Genomic DNA, 18,552 nt, shown 5'->3' on the forward strand with positions numbered 1-18,552 from the left:
ACACACCAAATGTATATTAATTCACCCAAACTATGCTGCCTTGACTGTCTCAGGTACTTCAGTTGACTCCCTACAAGGGAGTCATGCACAAGTCATGCACAAGATGCCCACTAGCTACAAGGCTAGCGTGCATCTTCCTGCCAACAGACACATCAAGAAAAAAACCCGTATCTAGCTACTGAAGTAATTTTTTTAAAATCATTTTCATTATAACACTTCTTAAAACATAAGTCAAATTCTGTTACCAGTGACATCCCTGTGACATCCATAAAAGGCTTCTAATTGTTTCATTGCTAGCAAGTCAATCTTCACTTCCACCCTATGGAAACAGTCACAGAGAACTATCCCTGGGCTTGCATACAATCTAAAACCTCAGAGAGTGAAATGCCCCAGTCCTCTCTAAGTCCAGTATTCAATTTTGACAGTTTTTCCATCAATACTTTGGGAAGATGACTTACCCACCTAAGATATAATCTTCCAGTGCTTGGGCAATAGGTGCCATATGGTAAGGGCACTGCCACTGAAGACTGGATCTAGCCTCCGGGTTCATTAAGAATCTGGAGGACAAAGCCTCTAAACATAATAATTACTGTGCATAATAAGGACCTTCATTTGTATACTCTCAGTCACTATGGCCAAGATAAGGTCTTTTGTTTACATAGCCTCATATAAACATTAAGAAACATGAAGCATATTCTCCCTTCATCATTATCCCTAGAACTGTAAGTAGGAAGCAAGCAGGCTCCTAGGAATATTACCCTACTGGCCGGTAAAATGAAGGAGGAATAACTTAAGCCTTGGTTTTGCCAAACCCCTGGTAACCTAAAAGGCAGTTCATCTGAATAAGCAATAGTAGAAAATACTATTTAGTCATTATGGGGACAAATTACATCCACCTGGAATAAAACTGGAATGCAGCTACAGGCTTGAAATGGTGCTTTGCACTTCACCGTATCCTGGCCTTCCCATAGGGTTTGTGGCAGACATAGTATAAAAAAAATAGAAGTATTTTCTATAAATGCTCACAGTCATATTCTGTAAACACAAGTTATAGCAAATTTAATAGTGACAGAGTCAATACAGATTAGGAATGTTCACCATTCTTAAACACCATATACATTATGAATATATATACTGTATATTTTCAACTGATTCCATTCTCAGGCTCACCGTATTAACACAATCGTAACAGTTTTATTAATTTATATGAAAAATACTTCACTAAGAAAGTAGACAAACTGCACAGAAATAGTACAAGTGTCATGTGCATAGCAATATAGCTTAAAGCATTCACATATGGCTTTGTTTAAATGAAACTATTGGGGAAATGGCCCTATATGGACCTATGGTTACACAGTTGACATAATGTAAACTGCTTCACATCTTTTAGGCACTTGCTAACAATAGTGTTCAATCCCTGAAAAACAAAATCAAGAGCTAACAAGTGAAAATAACAAAAATCCCAGGATAACAGCTGTGTAATTGAAAAAATTTTAAAAATTGGTTTTAGTAGTGCATGCACAGAACTGAAAAAGGGGGGGGGGGGGGGAGGGGGGCAATTTCTGTGCAAGAATTATACCAAATAACTGAAAAGTATAAAAATATTTACATGTTTAGGTTTTTTTAAATATGTACAGAACAAAAGCCCTGAAGACTCATTTTATAGAATAAAAATATAGGACATGATAGTTGTAACAAAAAATAATATATATTTTTATGGAATTGTATTTGCAGTTAGTTACAAGTTACCTAAACCACAAAGCTCCTTGAACTATCTCAAAGCTTGATGGCAACAGAGAATCTGATCTTCCTTTTAAAATACAAGCACTTTGCATCATTTTTAAACTTCAGTTACAATACTGAAATACAAAACAGAATTACTTGTGTATCCTAATTCAATTGATTCTCTTTTTAAAAAACTGTAATGTATGATATTTAAGTTTTACTTTCTTCACTGGTCATTAATGAATTCCAATCTCGAGTAGCCTCCATCAGATGCCTCTGTCCATGTCCTACCCAATTATCCTGATTGTCAAATATTCTACCGCAAAACCAGCAGCTAAACTTAGCTTTCAAGGTGTTATCAGAGGTAGTTTTCACAATCTGGTAATTGTTTTTGCTAGTCTTTTTCAGTGTCAATTTTAAGACAAATCTTTCTTTTACAGGGCTAATAGGTTTTATTGTCCTGTGCCTCTTTTGAGAAAGATCATCAGTAGTTACGTCCAAAGGATTGCAGAAGGCTGGCTGTAGAAGTGCTTCAATAGTTCTTTTTGACAATAAAACCTTAAGAACATGTCCCTTAAATTTAGCAATGGTTTTCATTACATTTACAACTTCTGGAACATCTGCATCAGGATGGTTAAGCACAACAACTGGTTGATTTCTCCGAGGGCATTTTACAAGCTGTTTAGAATTAAAAGGAAGTAATTTCAAAGTCCTCACAGTTTCTTTTGATGCCCTCGGTTTGTAAGGGCCACCTGATTCACTAACAACTTCAGCCTGATTCTTTTCCTTACACTTTCTGTGCAACATTACTTTCTTTCTTGGAGGTTCTGGGCAATTATCCTTACTTTTCCGTTTGAAATTCTTGTTTCTTTGCACACCCACAGTTTCTGAACTTTTAGACCCAGTTTGTTTTAAACGAGGTTTTACTTTTGCAGTTCTGTTTCGAGTGCTCCATGCGGACTTCTGACTACTAAAGTTATTCCTGTTGTTAGCAGTTATTACTTGCATACTCTCAATAGAACCTTTTTGCAGCCGTGTCCCTGCAGACTTAGAATAAACAGGTTCTACAGGAGGAACACAAAATGCTGGATTAGAGCTTGCCAAAGAGGCATTTGCTGGCATTAACCTACCTGGTAAGATTAAGGCATCATTAGAAGTAAGATTAGTTTGTTTCTGTGCTAGTGCAGGAGTAAGGGACTGCAAGTTATCCAACTGTAGTGAGGGCACCGAGTTGCTTACTGACTGAGTGGTATCAGCCAGCATATCTGAAGTAGAAGTCTTAATTTTCAGCAAAAGCTTTTGTTGCATGGCTCCAGTTTTCTTTGGTTGACAATTTTGATAATGAGCATTATCCTGAAAAACACTATGTTTATGAACTACAGGCTTGTTTGGTGTCATACATTTCAGAAAAACTGCCTGCTGTCCATCAGGCAAAAGTGCATATACATGTTGTTTCTGTTTAATTTCCTGTTGGTTTACTGACTCCAAGGAACCAAAGACAGCATCCTGATGCTCTGGTAACACCTTCACAGAAGAAATTCCCTTCACAGATGACTCCAATGAGTTTGTAATTACTAGAGGTCCTTTGAATGGCATGCTATTCAATGAGTCATTTGCTGTACTACATGCTCTCCTCTTACAGGAACTTCTTACACTTCTGAAACTGTCATTTTTCCCCTCCACTTTTGAAGCTGGTATGGTTATTTTACTATATTCTCTGGATGCAACCCTACCTAAAACCTGAGAACTATCACTAGGGACATTTGCAACTGTTCCAATTGCCCCGCTAAAAGTCAAAATCATTCCAGGTCCTTTATTTAAAACAAAGGATGCAGGTACACCTTTAGTCACATGCCCATCTGACGAACTGGTTGATGGAAGAGATTTTCCTGAAACCACCTGTAGTCCGGGCTGGTTAGCAAGGTGCAAAGGAACAAAAAATCCTGACGGAGGGGACTGAACTAAAAGGGTTTTCTTCTGTTCCTGAAGAACTGGCGAAAAGCTACTAGGATTTTGGGTTGTAGACAGTATGTTATCTTTTACTAACTGCTGTGTTATGATTGCATCTGTATGAGTTTTTAGCAATGTACCAACACCTGGAGTTCTGGATAATTTATCCATTCCCTGTGAATCAAATGATGTTCTGGGTGTCTGTCTGTCTCTCCCACAATGTGTACCTTCATTTGTGCTACATCTTGTGTTCAACTCTCTCTTATATAAATGAAAGCCTACATTAGTAGGAGGCCTCTGAAAACTACATGCAGTTGCAGAGCTTTTTAAATGCGTAAAGGCTTTATTCCCTGTCTCGTGACTAGAAAGCAGCTTGTCAGAATGAAGTTTTACGCAGTTATTTGACTTGCTGTGTGATTCTTGCTGAGTAGTTGCTTTCACTTTTAATACATCTTGCAGTAACTGGTTTATTTCAGGCGATAAATAATTAGCTGCCTGTTCACTCTGCAATGAGAAAACAGATGTGATTTTAGGCATTAAGACCGAGTTAACACAATCAGAGGCATTTTCTTGGAATTTCTCAGCTACGTTCTCAAAGCCTTGATGTATGCCAGTGTCCAAATACTGCTGGCCATGATGCTGGTCCTCCATAAAACACTTGCCATCAACACCACATTTAGATTGGCTTTTAGAAGACACAGAGTTATTAGTGTTTGTGTGTCCATAAGTTTTATTATTTGATTGGGCTGATAGACCTTTCTCTGGTTTTAAGCCTTTCATTGACTCTGAATATGAAGATGCAGATTCAGTTCTTCTACTGTTTTGAAAACAAACTGGTTTGCTAGATAAAAATTCTTTGTATCTGTCATCTGTTGACATCCAAATGCTACATGGATTATCTGAAGTGTCCATTTTGGAATAGTTATGAAAAGACAGCAACCCTTCATTAGAAGAATCCACTGAAGTTGAATAATAGAGATTATTAGTTCCATTACTATTATTCAGGCCACCATTTTGTATTTTCAGTTCAGGAAAGAAGGGCATTTTCATAGGGTCATAGTGAAGCGTATTTGTAATAGTGGGTGGTAATACCTGAGGATGACTTGAAGGACTATAGCTTCCCCACGAGATATTACTTCGAGTTCCAACTTTTGTCACCTCATCACACAGAGGTACAGTTGAGCCCAACTTCATTGGCAAATAATTCAAACTTTTTCCTACAGCTACATTAGAAGTTGCTACAGTTTGAGAAACACTCCGACCATACAATAAGGAGTTATTTTGTTTTTCTACTTTTGTTTTTCCTGAATGAGGAGCAGAACAAGAAAACGGAGGAGAGGTTAATGGGTGAACAGAATTGTTCTTTAAGGTTGACTGATCAGTTACATGTGGTAGAGCACCTGAAGACAAGCCACAGGGATCAGCAGTCTGTAGCAAAGGAGGTGTAGAACCATCTTTAATAGGATCAGCTTTCTGACCCAACAAATGTAAGTTCTGCTTACTTGTAGGCAATAATTTTATAACAATATGTTGTTTTCCATCTACCATTTTAAATCCCATAAATTTAGCACTGTAATTTGCTGGAACAGATATTTTATTGTTTTTGACCATCAATACTGTTGGCCCATGAACAGCATTTTTCAATAATCCCAGGCCATAACTTGTTCCATCATCTGCTTTATTGTATTGTGCAGTAGTAGCAGAGAGCATTCCACCCGTGAAATTATGCTTTTCTGTATATATAATTTGATCTTTTTCTTCATTTGCTTCCACATCTCTCATACACTGGTTCAGCTCCTCAGATTTTGTTTGAATTTTATTCACACTTCTTAGCACTTGTGCATTTTTTTCTCCAGTTTTGTCACTTCCGCTGCTTATTTTTTTCCGTCTCCAGAGTGCTTTTTTTGATGCTCCCATTTTATACCTTCTTAACACAAGCTTCAGTCCTGCTGGAGTCTTCACTATTCTTTTTTCACATTTATCCTTTTCCAGTTTTTCTTTTGCATATAAGTGGTCTCTATGCAAAGCTATGATGTGTTTTAGAAGATAATCTTTCCGTGGTGTGCTGTAACTGCAATATTGACAACCAAAAGGAAACATACTGGTATGAACAAGAAGATGTTTCTGGAACTCCTCTTTTGTAAAGCTTACATGATGGCATTTTCCACAGTTATATGGAATCTCGTTATGTCTGTGAATATGCTGAACAAATGTGCCCACATCCTGGGTAGAAAACCCACATTTTTCACATTGAAAGTGACCATTTACACAATGCTTTGATGTGAAGTGTTTTGTCAAATCCAACAAAGTGTACATATGCTCATCATTACAGAGCTCACATTTTACTAAAGTGCTACGATGGGTGCGTCTATGCTGTTTAAATGACTGAAAGTCATTAGCCGAGAAGTTACACATCTCACAAGGATACAAAGGCAACTCACCATAGTGTAACAGCTGAAAATGTTTCTGTAGATCATTTGGGCTGTATCTAATGTTATCCTTGCACTTCGTACAAGTGAAATTCAGTATCTTTGCTGTAGTTTTCAAGCCTTCTTCAAATTGCACTTCTGGTTTATTTTGCAAGTGGCTTCCCTCTGAACAACTGGGATTGCTTCCATTTATTTTCTCTAGACTTAAGGACTTCCTTGCAGTTTGCTGTTTACACTGAAAGAGTTTTCTAAATCTATCAACTTCATGTTTCATTAATACTTCATCTGGAATGTTCACCTTGGGTAAATCAATTTTCACATTTTTTAGTTCGTAAGAGAGATTGACATCTAAAATTGCTGGTTGAGTCATCATACTGAAAGGATCATTGCCCAGTGCTTTTTCCAAAGCAGTATCTGTAGAAAAATTCTTTGCAGCATTGTGTTTTAACAAATTAATTTGCTTTTTATCATCAGGAAAAAACTGTTCCTTTTCAGATGGCATGATTTTAGGTTTTCCTTTTCTTTAAGTGAATTCTTGAGACTAGTCTTAGTTTCTGCAGCAAACAAGACTGCTGTGCCGAGTTATTCTCAAGGTTCTAGAACTTCCCCATTTTACTATCCTGAAATCAGAAAACAAACAAAGCAAATATTACATTTAAAACTAATGCAATTAGAACACTCATTACAATTCATTAATAAATACATACCAATCTAGGAAGTTGTTGACTTTTATAATAGCATTTGAGAGAAAAAAGGATGAGGCAAAAAAATAAGACATTACACTGTAACCTTTGTTTGTTTGTTTGTGTTTGGGGTTTTTGTTGTTGTTGTTTGGGGTTTTTTTTCCACACAAAAAATACATAAATCTTGAAAAATAAACATTAAAGGACAACATCTACTGAAAGATGAAAACACTGAAATTCCATGCCATCAAATTTTGGTTTTCTCCCACCAGGACAGTCTGTAAGTATAAGAAATCCCAACAGCTGCTTTTTTTAAAATGAAGCTAACATTTATTACTTATTCAGGATTTCAAGCAAATATAAACACAGTACCTCCTCTGTAACATGGATGACTAACTGAACCTAGCTGAAGTACAAAAACAAGTCAAATTCAGCAGGAGTTGAATTGTTTTTGTTATTCAAGTCTGTTGACTTGAGTATTAGTAGCTACTATTAGTAGCTAACTATTGTGCTTAAAGAGAAAAGAAAAAATTAAAACCTGTCAAAATATCTACTTCACTAATGGAAACATTACCTTTATCAACACCAAAAAACCCACCATACTCCTCTACAATGAATTTTTCACATGCCTACCTTTAGTATCACACAAGTCTCAAGTAGTCAACAGATAAAAGTTAACTTTGGTTTCTCACCATATGTTCCTGGGTATAGGTTAATCTTTTCAGAACAAGAGCATGACTGACAACAGTACTCCTCTATGGATTAAGAGGCTCAAATAGGTATGGTCAGCATCATTGTCTCACTACAGGCTTAACGTCAGTGTTTCCATAACAGGCTGCACTGACAATTTATAGCAGCTCAAGTTTGTGCCCGAACAACACCCCCACATGTCAACATAAAATCAGCAGAAATGGAATAGCAGTGAAAATCATTTGGATTTTTAAAAGTGAAACTGAAACGTAACAAGAACTATTTCTTCACTACTATACAATACTTTTAAAAAAAACTTTTTCCATAGCAGAAATCATAGCGTCACTTTCTTCTTTACTAGCAAAAGTCAGTAAAGTGTTGGCTGAAATCTGATCAGCAGCTCTCTCTCCACTATTCCCCTACCCACCCTGAAGCAACACAGACTTGGAACTCATTAGATCATCCTATTTATTCAGATTCAAACTGAAAGAATGATCACATCCTCTCCCTCATTGTGATGAAGTGCAAGAACTGCTTCTAGAGCTCCAGGCCATCATAAGCATCACCACTAAGGTCTTCCAAATATTTTCCCATAGTCCTGCAAGAAGGAAGTATCTAGCATTAAACATGTAAATACCTGACAAAGAAAATGGAAAGAAAATGGAGACTGAAAAATTTTCAAGGCCATGTTCATGTATCACATAGCAAGAAAAGCAAAACACTTTTTTTTTTTTTTAAGCGTATGCTTTATTGCATTCCTTTGGTAAAGATAGTAGCATTTCTGCACAATTCTTGAAAATAATAAGCAAAACAGACTTTGCCATTTCATACAGACTCCAATATCAAATAAATTCAATTAATTGTGTCCTTCAGCTATGAGACCTGCAAGATTTCAATTACATGTTTGACATTCAAAAAACAAAAAAAAAAAAACCCACAAGCCACAGACACATACATACACACTCCCTCCTTGGAAGTCTTTCCAAACTAAAACACTTCATATACAGGATAGTTTTTTTGTTTTGCTTTTTTTTAAACTCAATAATACATTTCCCATCTTCCACACAGGAGGTTAATACTTTGGATGGGATATTACTCTATGAGATATTACTCTACTTTGAGCCTTCAGAAGAGAACAATTCATCTACCTTACAGTCCACTTTCACCAAGAGAGTACTGTATTGTAATGCTTTCTCTTGTCAATGGTAAATCCCTTATTTGAACAAGAGCAAGCTGGACTCCCACATAAAGAATAAGTAACTAAAAATGACTCAGACTTGTTTGCTGAAGAACTTTTTTAATACACAGATGTAACACATGAAGATTACAGGTTGCATGATGCAATACATCATCCCGATGGCAGCTGCCTATCATTCAGATTAAAATGTTATACTGTCAAATACTGAAACCTGAAATATGTGTGCAATTAACACTATAAAAATCAGAAGTAGATGCAGTATGCTGCAGAGAACAAACACCTCAGGCTTTTAACATGGGGCCAATGTGGTCCTCAATTGGGCAACATTTCACTAACTGGATAAAACATTTATGTTTGGCAAAGAGGCTCAGTTGGATACATTCAAACCTGATTTGAGATCTCCTTTAACTAATTAACCACAAAAATTACAATTTAACTTTGTTATTATTGGGTAGCATGCAACTATCAACAAGCACTTGCAGCATGATAAATAAAAATATTTACTAGAAACAACCAACTAGTAAAAAAAAAAATCTCACAAATCTTTAAATGTACATTATTAAAGAAGAAGTCAGACTTACACATTAAGAAAAGACTTGACTTCAATTCTTCAACAGCCTTTTTAACATTTTTCCACATACACAGAAGAGGTAAATATGTAAGACTCAGAAAAGGCCACAGTCAGGAGGAATAGTGAAAAAAGGTCTGGAAACAAAAGGAAAGATATTTTTAAAGGTGTAAATACAAGCATAACTGAAAGAATAAGCTGAAAAGCACAAATCCTTCACAATTTAACATTACGCGCATTTTTAATACACTGAAGACAGAAAAACTGTAAAACTGTACCATGTTTGCTCCCAAAGAACACCATCAAATACAATAAAAATTCTAAATTAATGAGCGGGCTTTAAAATGGCTAGCAAACTCCTCCTAACAAGGCCTATTTTAACCTTAGCTTTGTTACTACTTCTCAGGCATTCGTAACTGGTAAGCATAAACATATGATAACTTAAAAACAAGACAGAAAGCAGTAACTGGTACCTCAGTCCATCAAATTTTAACTTGAACTCAAAAGAAGCTTTTCTTAAGTAAAAACTGTATTAAATTCTATAGCAAAGACCTAATTCTAATTTTCTAGAGTTTTGCAAAAGCCGGGGGGGTTGGGGGTGGAATATTACATTCACAATATCTGAAACAAGTAAGTAGATTATAAAGCAGATGTAATGAACACAAACCCTGAAAATACATAAGCATGCGCCAAAGTTAACTCTCATGAAAAAAAAAACCCCACACACTAAGCACAAGCATAAGTAACCACTTGAGGCTCTAAGCCTCAATTTTCTTCCCCAAAAATGCTCCAATATGTCAGTATTTTGTTTAAAAAAAGTACACACGGAGAAAAAAAGTTTTAGCTATATACTTTAATCTAGTGAGAAATGACAGATAGAAGTAAGTCACTCCTAAGTTAGGTACCTTTTACAGTTTTTCCATTTAGAACAAAAAAACAGAAATTCAAAACACATTTCCAGGCAGGTAGTATTTTCAAGATTTCTGTAAAAATTGTTTATACTCATTTAAGTTTTACTTAAAAAAAAAAAAAAAAAGATCCTATACTAAAGTATCTTCCGTGCTTGGTCCCATCCTATATATGCCTGCAGATTTAGAGTATTGCCTTCATCTCTACGAAGATCCGGACACATGCAGGAACTTACAGAACTAGATCTTCAGGAACCCATAGAGCTAGAGATTCTGGCAGTCAGATACGATCTATCTGACACAGCAAAATGCTGCTTTTGTAAAAATAAAATGTAAAATAAAAATAAATTACCAAATCACTCTCAAAGCTGACGAACACAGACACTCATGCCACACAGCAAACTTGTCATTTACCAAAACAGCAGCTCAACGCTCCAGTGATACACGGCCACCGCAAACGTACCTGCAAACAACCACTTTCTCAGCCCACTCTTGCCACGTCGGGGGGACGCTCCCCGTCTCCCCGCTCGGGGCTCCCGGCACCACCACTAATAAACAGCGGTCCCACAGGGCGCTGCTGGGGCTTACCGAGGAGCAGGGCCAGGGCGCGGGCTGTCCCCCCCGTCCCCGGGACGAGGAGGCAGGGAAGAGCAGGGACTAAACACGATGCGGTCGGTGACGCCTGCCCGGCGGGGCTCGGGAGAGCCCCCGGGGCTGCCACTGCCTCAGGGCCGCGCCGCGGGCTCCACCCGACCGCGGCGGCAGCGCGGGGCACTCTCCAAAACTGGGGTGGGGGCGAGTGGGGCGACTCCTCTCCCCAGCTCCTCCTTGGGAGCCACCCGGCTCCTCGGGCGGCCCCGGCGGGCAGCGCTGCCCCCGCCCCGCCGGGCCGCCCGCCGCGGGGCGCCCACACGGCCCCGGGGGGCGCCGCGCTGCCCGCGACGTCTCGCCTGGCCCCGCGTAGCCCGGCGGAAGGATACAGCTCCGCAGGCGGCCCGGGGCCGGCCATGAGGCATTGTCGCCCGCTCCCCGCCGCGGCCGGGCGCTACCCACGGTCCCGGCCGCCCCGCCGCCCAGCCCCGGCCGCCCCGCGAACTTCCCGCAGCCGAAGGGGGCGGGGGGCGCAGGACTATTTGACGGCTCACCCCTATCACGGGGCGGCTTCCTGCCCTGACGGGGCTCTCACCTCCTGCCCACCCCTCGCCGCCACGGCCCGCGCCGGGCCTCCCCCTCCCGCAGAGCGCGGGGACCCCCCCTTCCCCGCCCAGCGCCCCTCGCGGAGTTACCTCGCCCCTCTCCATAGCCCGGCGAGTCGCTGTTGGCGGCCATAACAGTTTCCATCCGGGGACTGTAGGGCTGCGAGCCCGGCGGTAGGGGCGGCCGCGGCGGAGGGATACGCGTTCACCTGGGGAGACGGACGGCGGCCGACGAGGCCTAGGGCGGGGGAGAGGGGTGGGGGGAGGGGTGGGGCGCCACCGCCCCCCAGCGGGCCGGGCGGCTGCCCCGCGGGGCCGGCCCCCGGTGTGGGCGAGGCGGCGGCAGCGACAGCCCCCGCTGTCTTCCTCCTCCTCCTCCTCCTCCTCGGATGTGGTCGTGGGGGCTGGGGGCGGGAGGGAAGCACAATGCCGGGCCGGCGGGAGGGCCGGCCCCGTGGGCCTTGGCCGCATGGCACGGCCATAGGTAGAGCCTTGCCGCACGGCCCATCGTTACCTTTCGGTGGTTTTGCGCTTCCCTCCGCGCAAGGGTGCGTGTGGCTCGATGGCCGGTAGTGGCACTGGGCAGGGAGAGCTGACGCCCCGTCATAAAACACCCAGAAAGAGAGGTCCCGGCCTAGGCTGTTGGTGGCCCGCCATAGACAAGGATTTGCTGAGCTGCGTAGGTGCAATATATAGGGGGTATTTCCAGAAGATGGCAGCCATGAAAGCATTGAGATCATTATACATGGATTAGATGAGTTGATACGTTTTCATATGCTCCAAATAACAAAAAGGAAAGCTTAAAATCATTACAAAATAAATGTTTGCCTTGTTAGAGACACAGTATCATTGCTGCTTAGAAGAGGGATAAACTACGCTCGTTAGTAGTAGCACGCTCTAAATATTTGTTCTAAGTTTTAATGCACATGGAAGATCACCAAAAGTAAGATTATCAATGAGTGTGAAGGCACGTGTGAAACAGGAAATTCAGATGTACCATGGCCAAGAAGTGGCAAGCACCCATGGCAGAAATAGACTGTAAAGATGAATTCTGAGTGAAGAGGTCATTGAAAAGGAAAGCCTTTCTCCACTTATGAAATAGCATTCAGAAATGAAAAGTAAAGAGGAGGAAAGGTCTGGGTTCCCAAAGGAAAAAGCTTAAACTAACTCATGAGCAATTTGACAGCAATTCAGCTAAATTTTCCTCCAGAAGCGTTGTCACATCTTAGTAGTTTCAACAAAGTTTAAGAAATACACTTTTTTACTCATGATCAAATTTGAGAACAAGGAGGAATGCTGCTGTCTTTGAGTGTGTATGTGTGTGTAATATGGATCCATTTAACATGAACGTATTTTTAATTCCTCATTCAAACTGACATCACTTATTTCCGTTGTGTCCTGGACTGTAAAAGAAAATGAACAGAAGCCATTTTGGGGTGGGATTTTTCGCCCTAAAGAGTATCTTCAGGAATAGAATTATATCATTGATGGTGCTACTACACCCAAATGAAACTGTGCCAAAAGCAAGCAGAGAAATACGCTGGTGACTGGCATGCAAATCTTCACATTCTTCTTCTGGCCTCTAATTCATTACATTTTTCTAAATGGTCAGAAATGGAGTTTGTAAATATGTGCCCATAGTGTTTCGGAAGATCTGAAAACTAACTACAACTGAAGAAAAAAAAATGAAAAACAGCATAGTTCTGGCTGCAGCCCTAAAGTCAGAAAAGATAATGGAAATGAATTATCCATGAAAGTCGTCAGTCTAACAAGCAGCTACAGTATCAAATTTGTGTTAGAATGCTAGTATTCCTAATCTGAAATTAAAATCTACATCATATTGTCAACTATTCACCGCAACAAATTCTCATATAAAAATAGAAACTATTTTATCTGTAGTGTATCACTTCATAATTCAAATTTAGAACACATACGGACGTCAAGCACGAGAGAAAAAGAAAACTTGTGAGATAACACCAGCAAGGGAAAGAAAGAAGAAAGGCTAACATCTATTTTATCATATACGTTGAGATTCTTTGCAGCACAGGAGGAATCAAAAAAGATGACATCAAAACACATGCTTGTAACAATAAATTTATTTTGGGATTAAGATTTGTATAGGACTGTATGGAAAAAAGAAGGGTGGCAATTGGATGAAAAACAACAACAATGAGCAAACCCACCAAAAAGATTGACATTATATAATACCTTCGCCCAAAATTAATGAAAGAGCTCTTTATTCATGAGAGTCAGCATCTGCAAAAACGCTCCCCAAAATTTCTAAGTCATAGTCTACGAACTTCCCATTTTGCAGGAGTACTAGGAACCCCTTATAAACTGACATGAGAGGCTGCCTCAAAGATCTTTTGGAATCCACGCACTCACCACTGAAGAGATGACCAATGAATGCAATAACTGCCTTCCTACCACGCTCAGAGTAGAAACTAAACCGAAAGCCATCAAGGAAACCCAAGTGAGACCAAAGTCTTCTCCAGTGTTTCAGAAGTGAGTGCACAGAACTGGAAAGCACATGCGTTTTCTGAGTATCGTGATGCTGGCAGTTGAACCTCATGTGGCATCAAGGCATGAATTGTGACAGAGTGCATGAATGCAAACAGATATTTTTAACTACTTTTATGCTTTCCTTGGAATACATTTTCTTTAAAGCAGCATCAGGTACTGTCCTATTTCAAGGACCAATGAATGCTGTATGAGGACTATAATATCTTTGTATTCTTTTTCCTGAAGACGGAGATCACACATGATGCATCTGGATAGGCGTGATACGTACACATCACTGTTAAATTCCCAAATTCTTAAAAAGCAAGGACTGAATCCACGTAATATTCCACTCCTTCTTTCTCAGGAGATAAATTTAATTTGGTCCACTTTAGTATGTAAGATCCTGTGAAGATGTTCAACCACAAGACAGTCTATATTCTGTGAAACATGAAATATCCCACAGCAGTTTTTGCTTTTCATGCAAAAAAATTGCTCTGACATCTGCAGTCAGGTTTTTTTTCCTGAGCGTTGGCTATTGTCTCCAGAAACATGCAAGCCGTGTAGCCTTTTGGAAGCTTTAAAGGTATTTGTATTCTCTTAGTGTGCATTACATTACAATTACTCTATGCATCTGAAATAGCAAAAAATGACAGGACTTCCCATTACATATGTCATTAGCATTAGTCTTTTATAAATTGGTAGGGCAATTAAGTGCAAATAAGTAGCCTTCATAGGCGATTTTTATTATTGTTGCTATTAGTTCTGTATATGTGATGTTTTAGAATTGAAAACTCAGTGCTTTCCTCAAATACGTGGGTTTCTCACAAAAAACAAGAATACTGCATCCCTGGTTTCAGTTAGATATCCATCTTATTTATGGGTAGCAGGATGGATTGGATCAATCTATTGCATCATCTGCTGGACTATCAGAAATTACTTATATCAGAAATGAATCCACACCAAATAATTGGGGCTGACTTAAGGATTTCCACAGAAATACTCTGGAAAAAAAAGATAATTCCATTTTCAAAAGTCTATGCTGAGGCAGATACCAAGCACAGATCACCAAATGAAGCTGAGGAACTCTTCATTTTTTAAAGAAAACCACTTATTTTTAATATGAAGTTGCTCATGCATTTGCCTGAAATCATTGAATTTGGTCACAGATGTGAAAGACCTTGTTTTAGAGTTAGCAACAATAATGAAGTGTTACTGCTACTGTGGTGCATATTTGCATTAGAAAGTGGAAATACCTGGCTAAAAGGGAAAACATTATTTCATTCAGATTTCCCATTTGTTGGTATATATAAGAAAATAGCCAAATCTCAAAAAGTTTTTTGATCTACAACGATTTTTAGTCTTGGTTCTCTCCCATTTTTTGTTCGATCTAACATGAATTTAAATTACTTTCTACAGACATTACCAATGCTGCTGTTGTTTTCATTTGAACTTTTATTCCTGCAATTTTAACAATTATGGTTTAGATAGCTCTAAGACTGATTGGCACCATGAAACCCACAAAGAAAACTAAATTATTGACTTCTTTCACTATTGCAATGTCACTGTAGATGTGCAGATAAATCCATAATGAGAATTCAGTGATGTTCTGATATTAATAATGATACCATTAGGTGTCAGCTTTAATACTGCTATGTTTTTAAGAAAATGTATTGTGAAAAAGAAGCCTTGCCATTATGCTTTCCTACTGTTTTAGCCAATGAAAAAAAAACCAGGCTATTCACCATAAAAAAACAGAGATTAAAAAAAATTAAGATGTTTATTTTACCTGACAGTTATCTATAGGCAACTGTACATTGCAAAATATTTGATCATCAAAGCCAATAATCTAGTGTATCAGAAACTGGTTTCTCATAAAAAGGCAGTTTTCTTATTTTCACAGTGTACTGATATTTTATCTTAGAGAAAGAAATATGGAACTTCTCTTACAGTCATGAAGCGTCTCATTCACACAAGCATTGTTTCAAGTGCACTGTACTTTATGAAAAAAATTAACTCTGCCTGGCCAATGTATTATTTATTTTAGTGGCAAGCAGAGTTTGGAGCTTTTTTGTAAGCAGATCAGTATGGAAATAATAGATTTGAAAAATGAACTCAAAAGGCCCCACCAAAAAGCTTTTATGTAAGAATACATTAGTAAAAAAGAATAATACAAGAAAGTCAAGTTAGCACCTTTAACAAGTGAACTGGTATGGAAGAGAATAGAATAGATGCATTTTCTTTGAAGCCTCCATTTACACTATGTTGTTTATTGTAAGATTATACTTTCTATTTACTGGTCATTACAAGAATTTGAAACAACCATCAAGCCATAAGATTATTTGACTCAGGCTTTTTATTGGTGTCAGAACAGATCTTTTGTAATTCCTATGAACCAGATATTCTTAAAAGAAATAGCAGAGACATCTCACTTCTTTTTTGCTTTTAGTTCAAAGAGTGTCCTCCGGAGCAGTTGGCCTACCAATGCAAAGCAAGATCTGTCAATTTCTAATCATAATTTTCCTTCATCTAAGCACGTTTAGTCCATGGTTCCTTCCTCCATGGATTTCCAGCCTCTGTTAATTGTGATATTGCCCACCCAGTTCTGCTGTGAAGATAGACATATTTTGTGCTATACTTTTCATGAACATATTCGGAACTTGCTGTCTTCTGGAAAAACAGATAATCATTGGAGCTGTTCTGGTGATACTAAGTAGTAGCTGGTACTGCCAAGCAGTACATAAGAATATCATTTATAATCTCATTACAGACAAGCCAGGAAAGAAGTACCAATGGATTACATTTTATAAAGTAAATATTTAATAAATATATTAAATGCTGAAATAGACAAATGCATATGATTAAGTTTTACTTATTGTTACTAAAAGCCACAAAGTGATTCACAATTTTATCTGCTGTAAGTTAAGGAATGATTTAGCCCACGTCATAAGAAAAATACTAGAAACAGGAACTCTTCCAGGAAATCTGTGCAGCCAATAGATGAGCAAGGTATAAAACAAGCACTCAGAAGATCAAACCGCAGGAGAAAACCAAAATTAATTATTTGCATCTGTAAGAACAGACTTGTGGAAGTTTCTGCATTAGAACTCTTCTTTATGGAATATGTGTAAGAGGCTGTCTTAAATTGTCTCAAAGCGTCAGTAGAAAAGGTTGTAGAACAACAAAATGAATGGTAACAAAGTCAGTAAGACCAGAACCAGGAGTTATAATGGAATGAAGAATGAAATGGCTGCACGATTATGTCTGAGGTGTAACTTTTCAATTAAAACTGATGTATTACGAGACCCCAATATCTTACAGGATTTACGAGATGAGCCAAATAAGTCGTATGTCCATATAGAGTAAACTGATAGAAATTCTAAAAAAAAGTGTAGAATACATGAATATATGGATTTATTATATAGTATTTTGGAATGTAAAGTTGATTTTCTTGGAAGTTACCAGGAAGTCCCACAAAATTCCCTGTTAAGGCCTGCACTGCTCAGTATGTTCATGGAACGGAAGGGTGAAACAGCACCATGACAAAGTTTGATGATGAGAAGTTACTAAATTCACAATTTTCTGCAAAGAGCTGCAAACAGTTTATGGTGCTGAAGAACTGGGCAATAAACTGGAAGATGAAATTCAGTACAATATCAAGTAATACATATAAGGAAAAGCAATAGTAATTTTGTATAGAAAATTATGAGCTCCAAAATTTCTAATACCACCCAGAAAAAGTATCTCCAGATGTGATAGCCATTGATAAGAAAACAGTGTCTGTAAAAAAGTAGTAGTGTAAAAAAAGTTGCATTCTCTACGCCTGAAAATGAGTAGCGAACAAAACAGTAAACATCACGGTGCTGCTACATAAATCCTGGCTATGAATGTATCTTCCACACTATATGCAGTTCTGGCTTGTCTTTCTCAATCTGGGTATCACAAACCCAGAAAGGTTACAAGGAAGGAACTGAAATGCATGGAATCACTTTAGTAGAGGAATGAAGAAACTCAGACTTTTCAGCCATGAGAAGGGATAACTTAAGAGCTGATATGATAGAAATGATATGAAGGAGGTGAGCAAAGGATGACTTCTCACCATTTCTTATAGTAAAGGAATTAGAAGGTATTAAAAAAAGTTATCAGGAGGCCAGTTCAAAACAAATAAATGGAGTGCTATGTGCAATTAAGCGTTAAATCAGGGAACATACTCTCACAAGAAATGAAGGATTCCAAGAATTTACTTGTGTTTGACAAGCTATGAGACAAATTCACAGAAGAAAAAACAAATTATTAAAATGAAAAGTACAGCCTCTGAATCAAGATGACCCTGAGCCTCAGATTGTCGTCCTCTTCTAAAGCTCTGTTGGAATCTGCTTTTGGCCAGATGATGTTTGCTAAATAGACTGTACATCAGTTCCGCTTGTTAATTATTTTATTACACCCACCAGGTGGACACATCCAGTTAAGAGGCCCTGTTATAACTGGGTATCCCACATACACTTATTCTCAGCACAGCTTTTTCAAGTACAATTTCTGATCACTTGCATACAAAGAGTCTGTAGTGCAAATGAGGAAACATTCTTAGGAAGTTACTGAGTCTTCTTTGGAAACTTGTGGAGAAAGCATCTCTCTGCCTTCCCATTATGTGAACTGAGTAAGAGACTTTATTATCATTATCATTTGGGCATGGGGGAGTGTTGCCA

At 38.8% G+C, this 18,552-nt stretch overlaps 1 protein-coding gene across 8 annotated transcripts; it reads right to left on the reverse strand.

The window, feature by feature from the left end:
* Positions 1-582: 582 nt before the first annotated feature.
* On the reverse strand, positions 583-11,624 carry ZNF518A (zinc finger protein 518A). Of its 8 annotated transcripts, none has more exons than XM_075504795.1 (4): positions 11,438-11,624; positions 10,504-10,614; positions 9,257-9,380; positions 583-6,724 (listed from the first exon to the last, which is right to left on the reverse strand). In XM_075504795.1, the coding sequence occupies exon 4, from the start codon at positions 6,604-6,606 to the stop codon at positions 1,936-1,938; it is 4,671 nt and encodes a 1,556-aa protein (XP_075360910.1). In that variant the 5' UTR covers positions 6,607-6,724; positions 9,257-9,380; positions 10,504-10,614; positions 11,438-11,624; the 3' UTR covers positions 583-1,935. The 8 variants fall into 8 exon arrangements, with proteins under 8 accessions (XP_075360910.1, XP_075360911.1, XP_075360912.1 ...); XM_075504796.1 differs by having other exon boundaries at positions 10,388-10,614; XM_075504797.1 differs by lacking the exon at positions 11,438-11,624 and adding an exon at positions 10,740-11,310.
* Between the last annotated feature and the right edge of the window lie 6,928 nt (positions 11,625-18,552).

Source organism: Mycteria americana, chromosome 6 (genome assembly GCF_035582795.1).
Source record: "Mycteria americana isolate JAX WOST 10 ecotype Jacksonville Zoo and Gardens chromosome 6, USCA_MyAme_1.0, whole genome shotgun sequence".
Classification (NCBI taxonomy): domain Eukaryota; kingdom Metazoa; phylum Chordata; class Aves; order Ciconiiformes; family Ciconiidae; genus Mycteria; species Mycteria americana.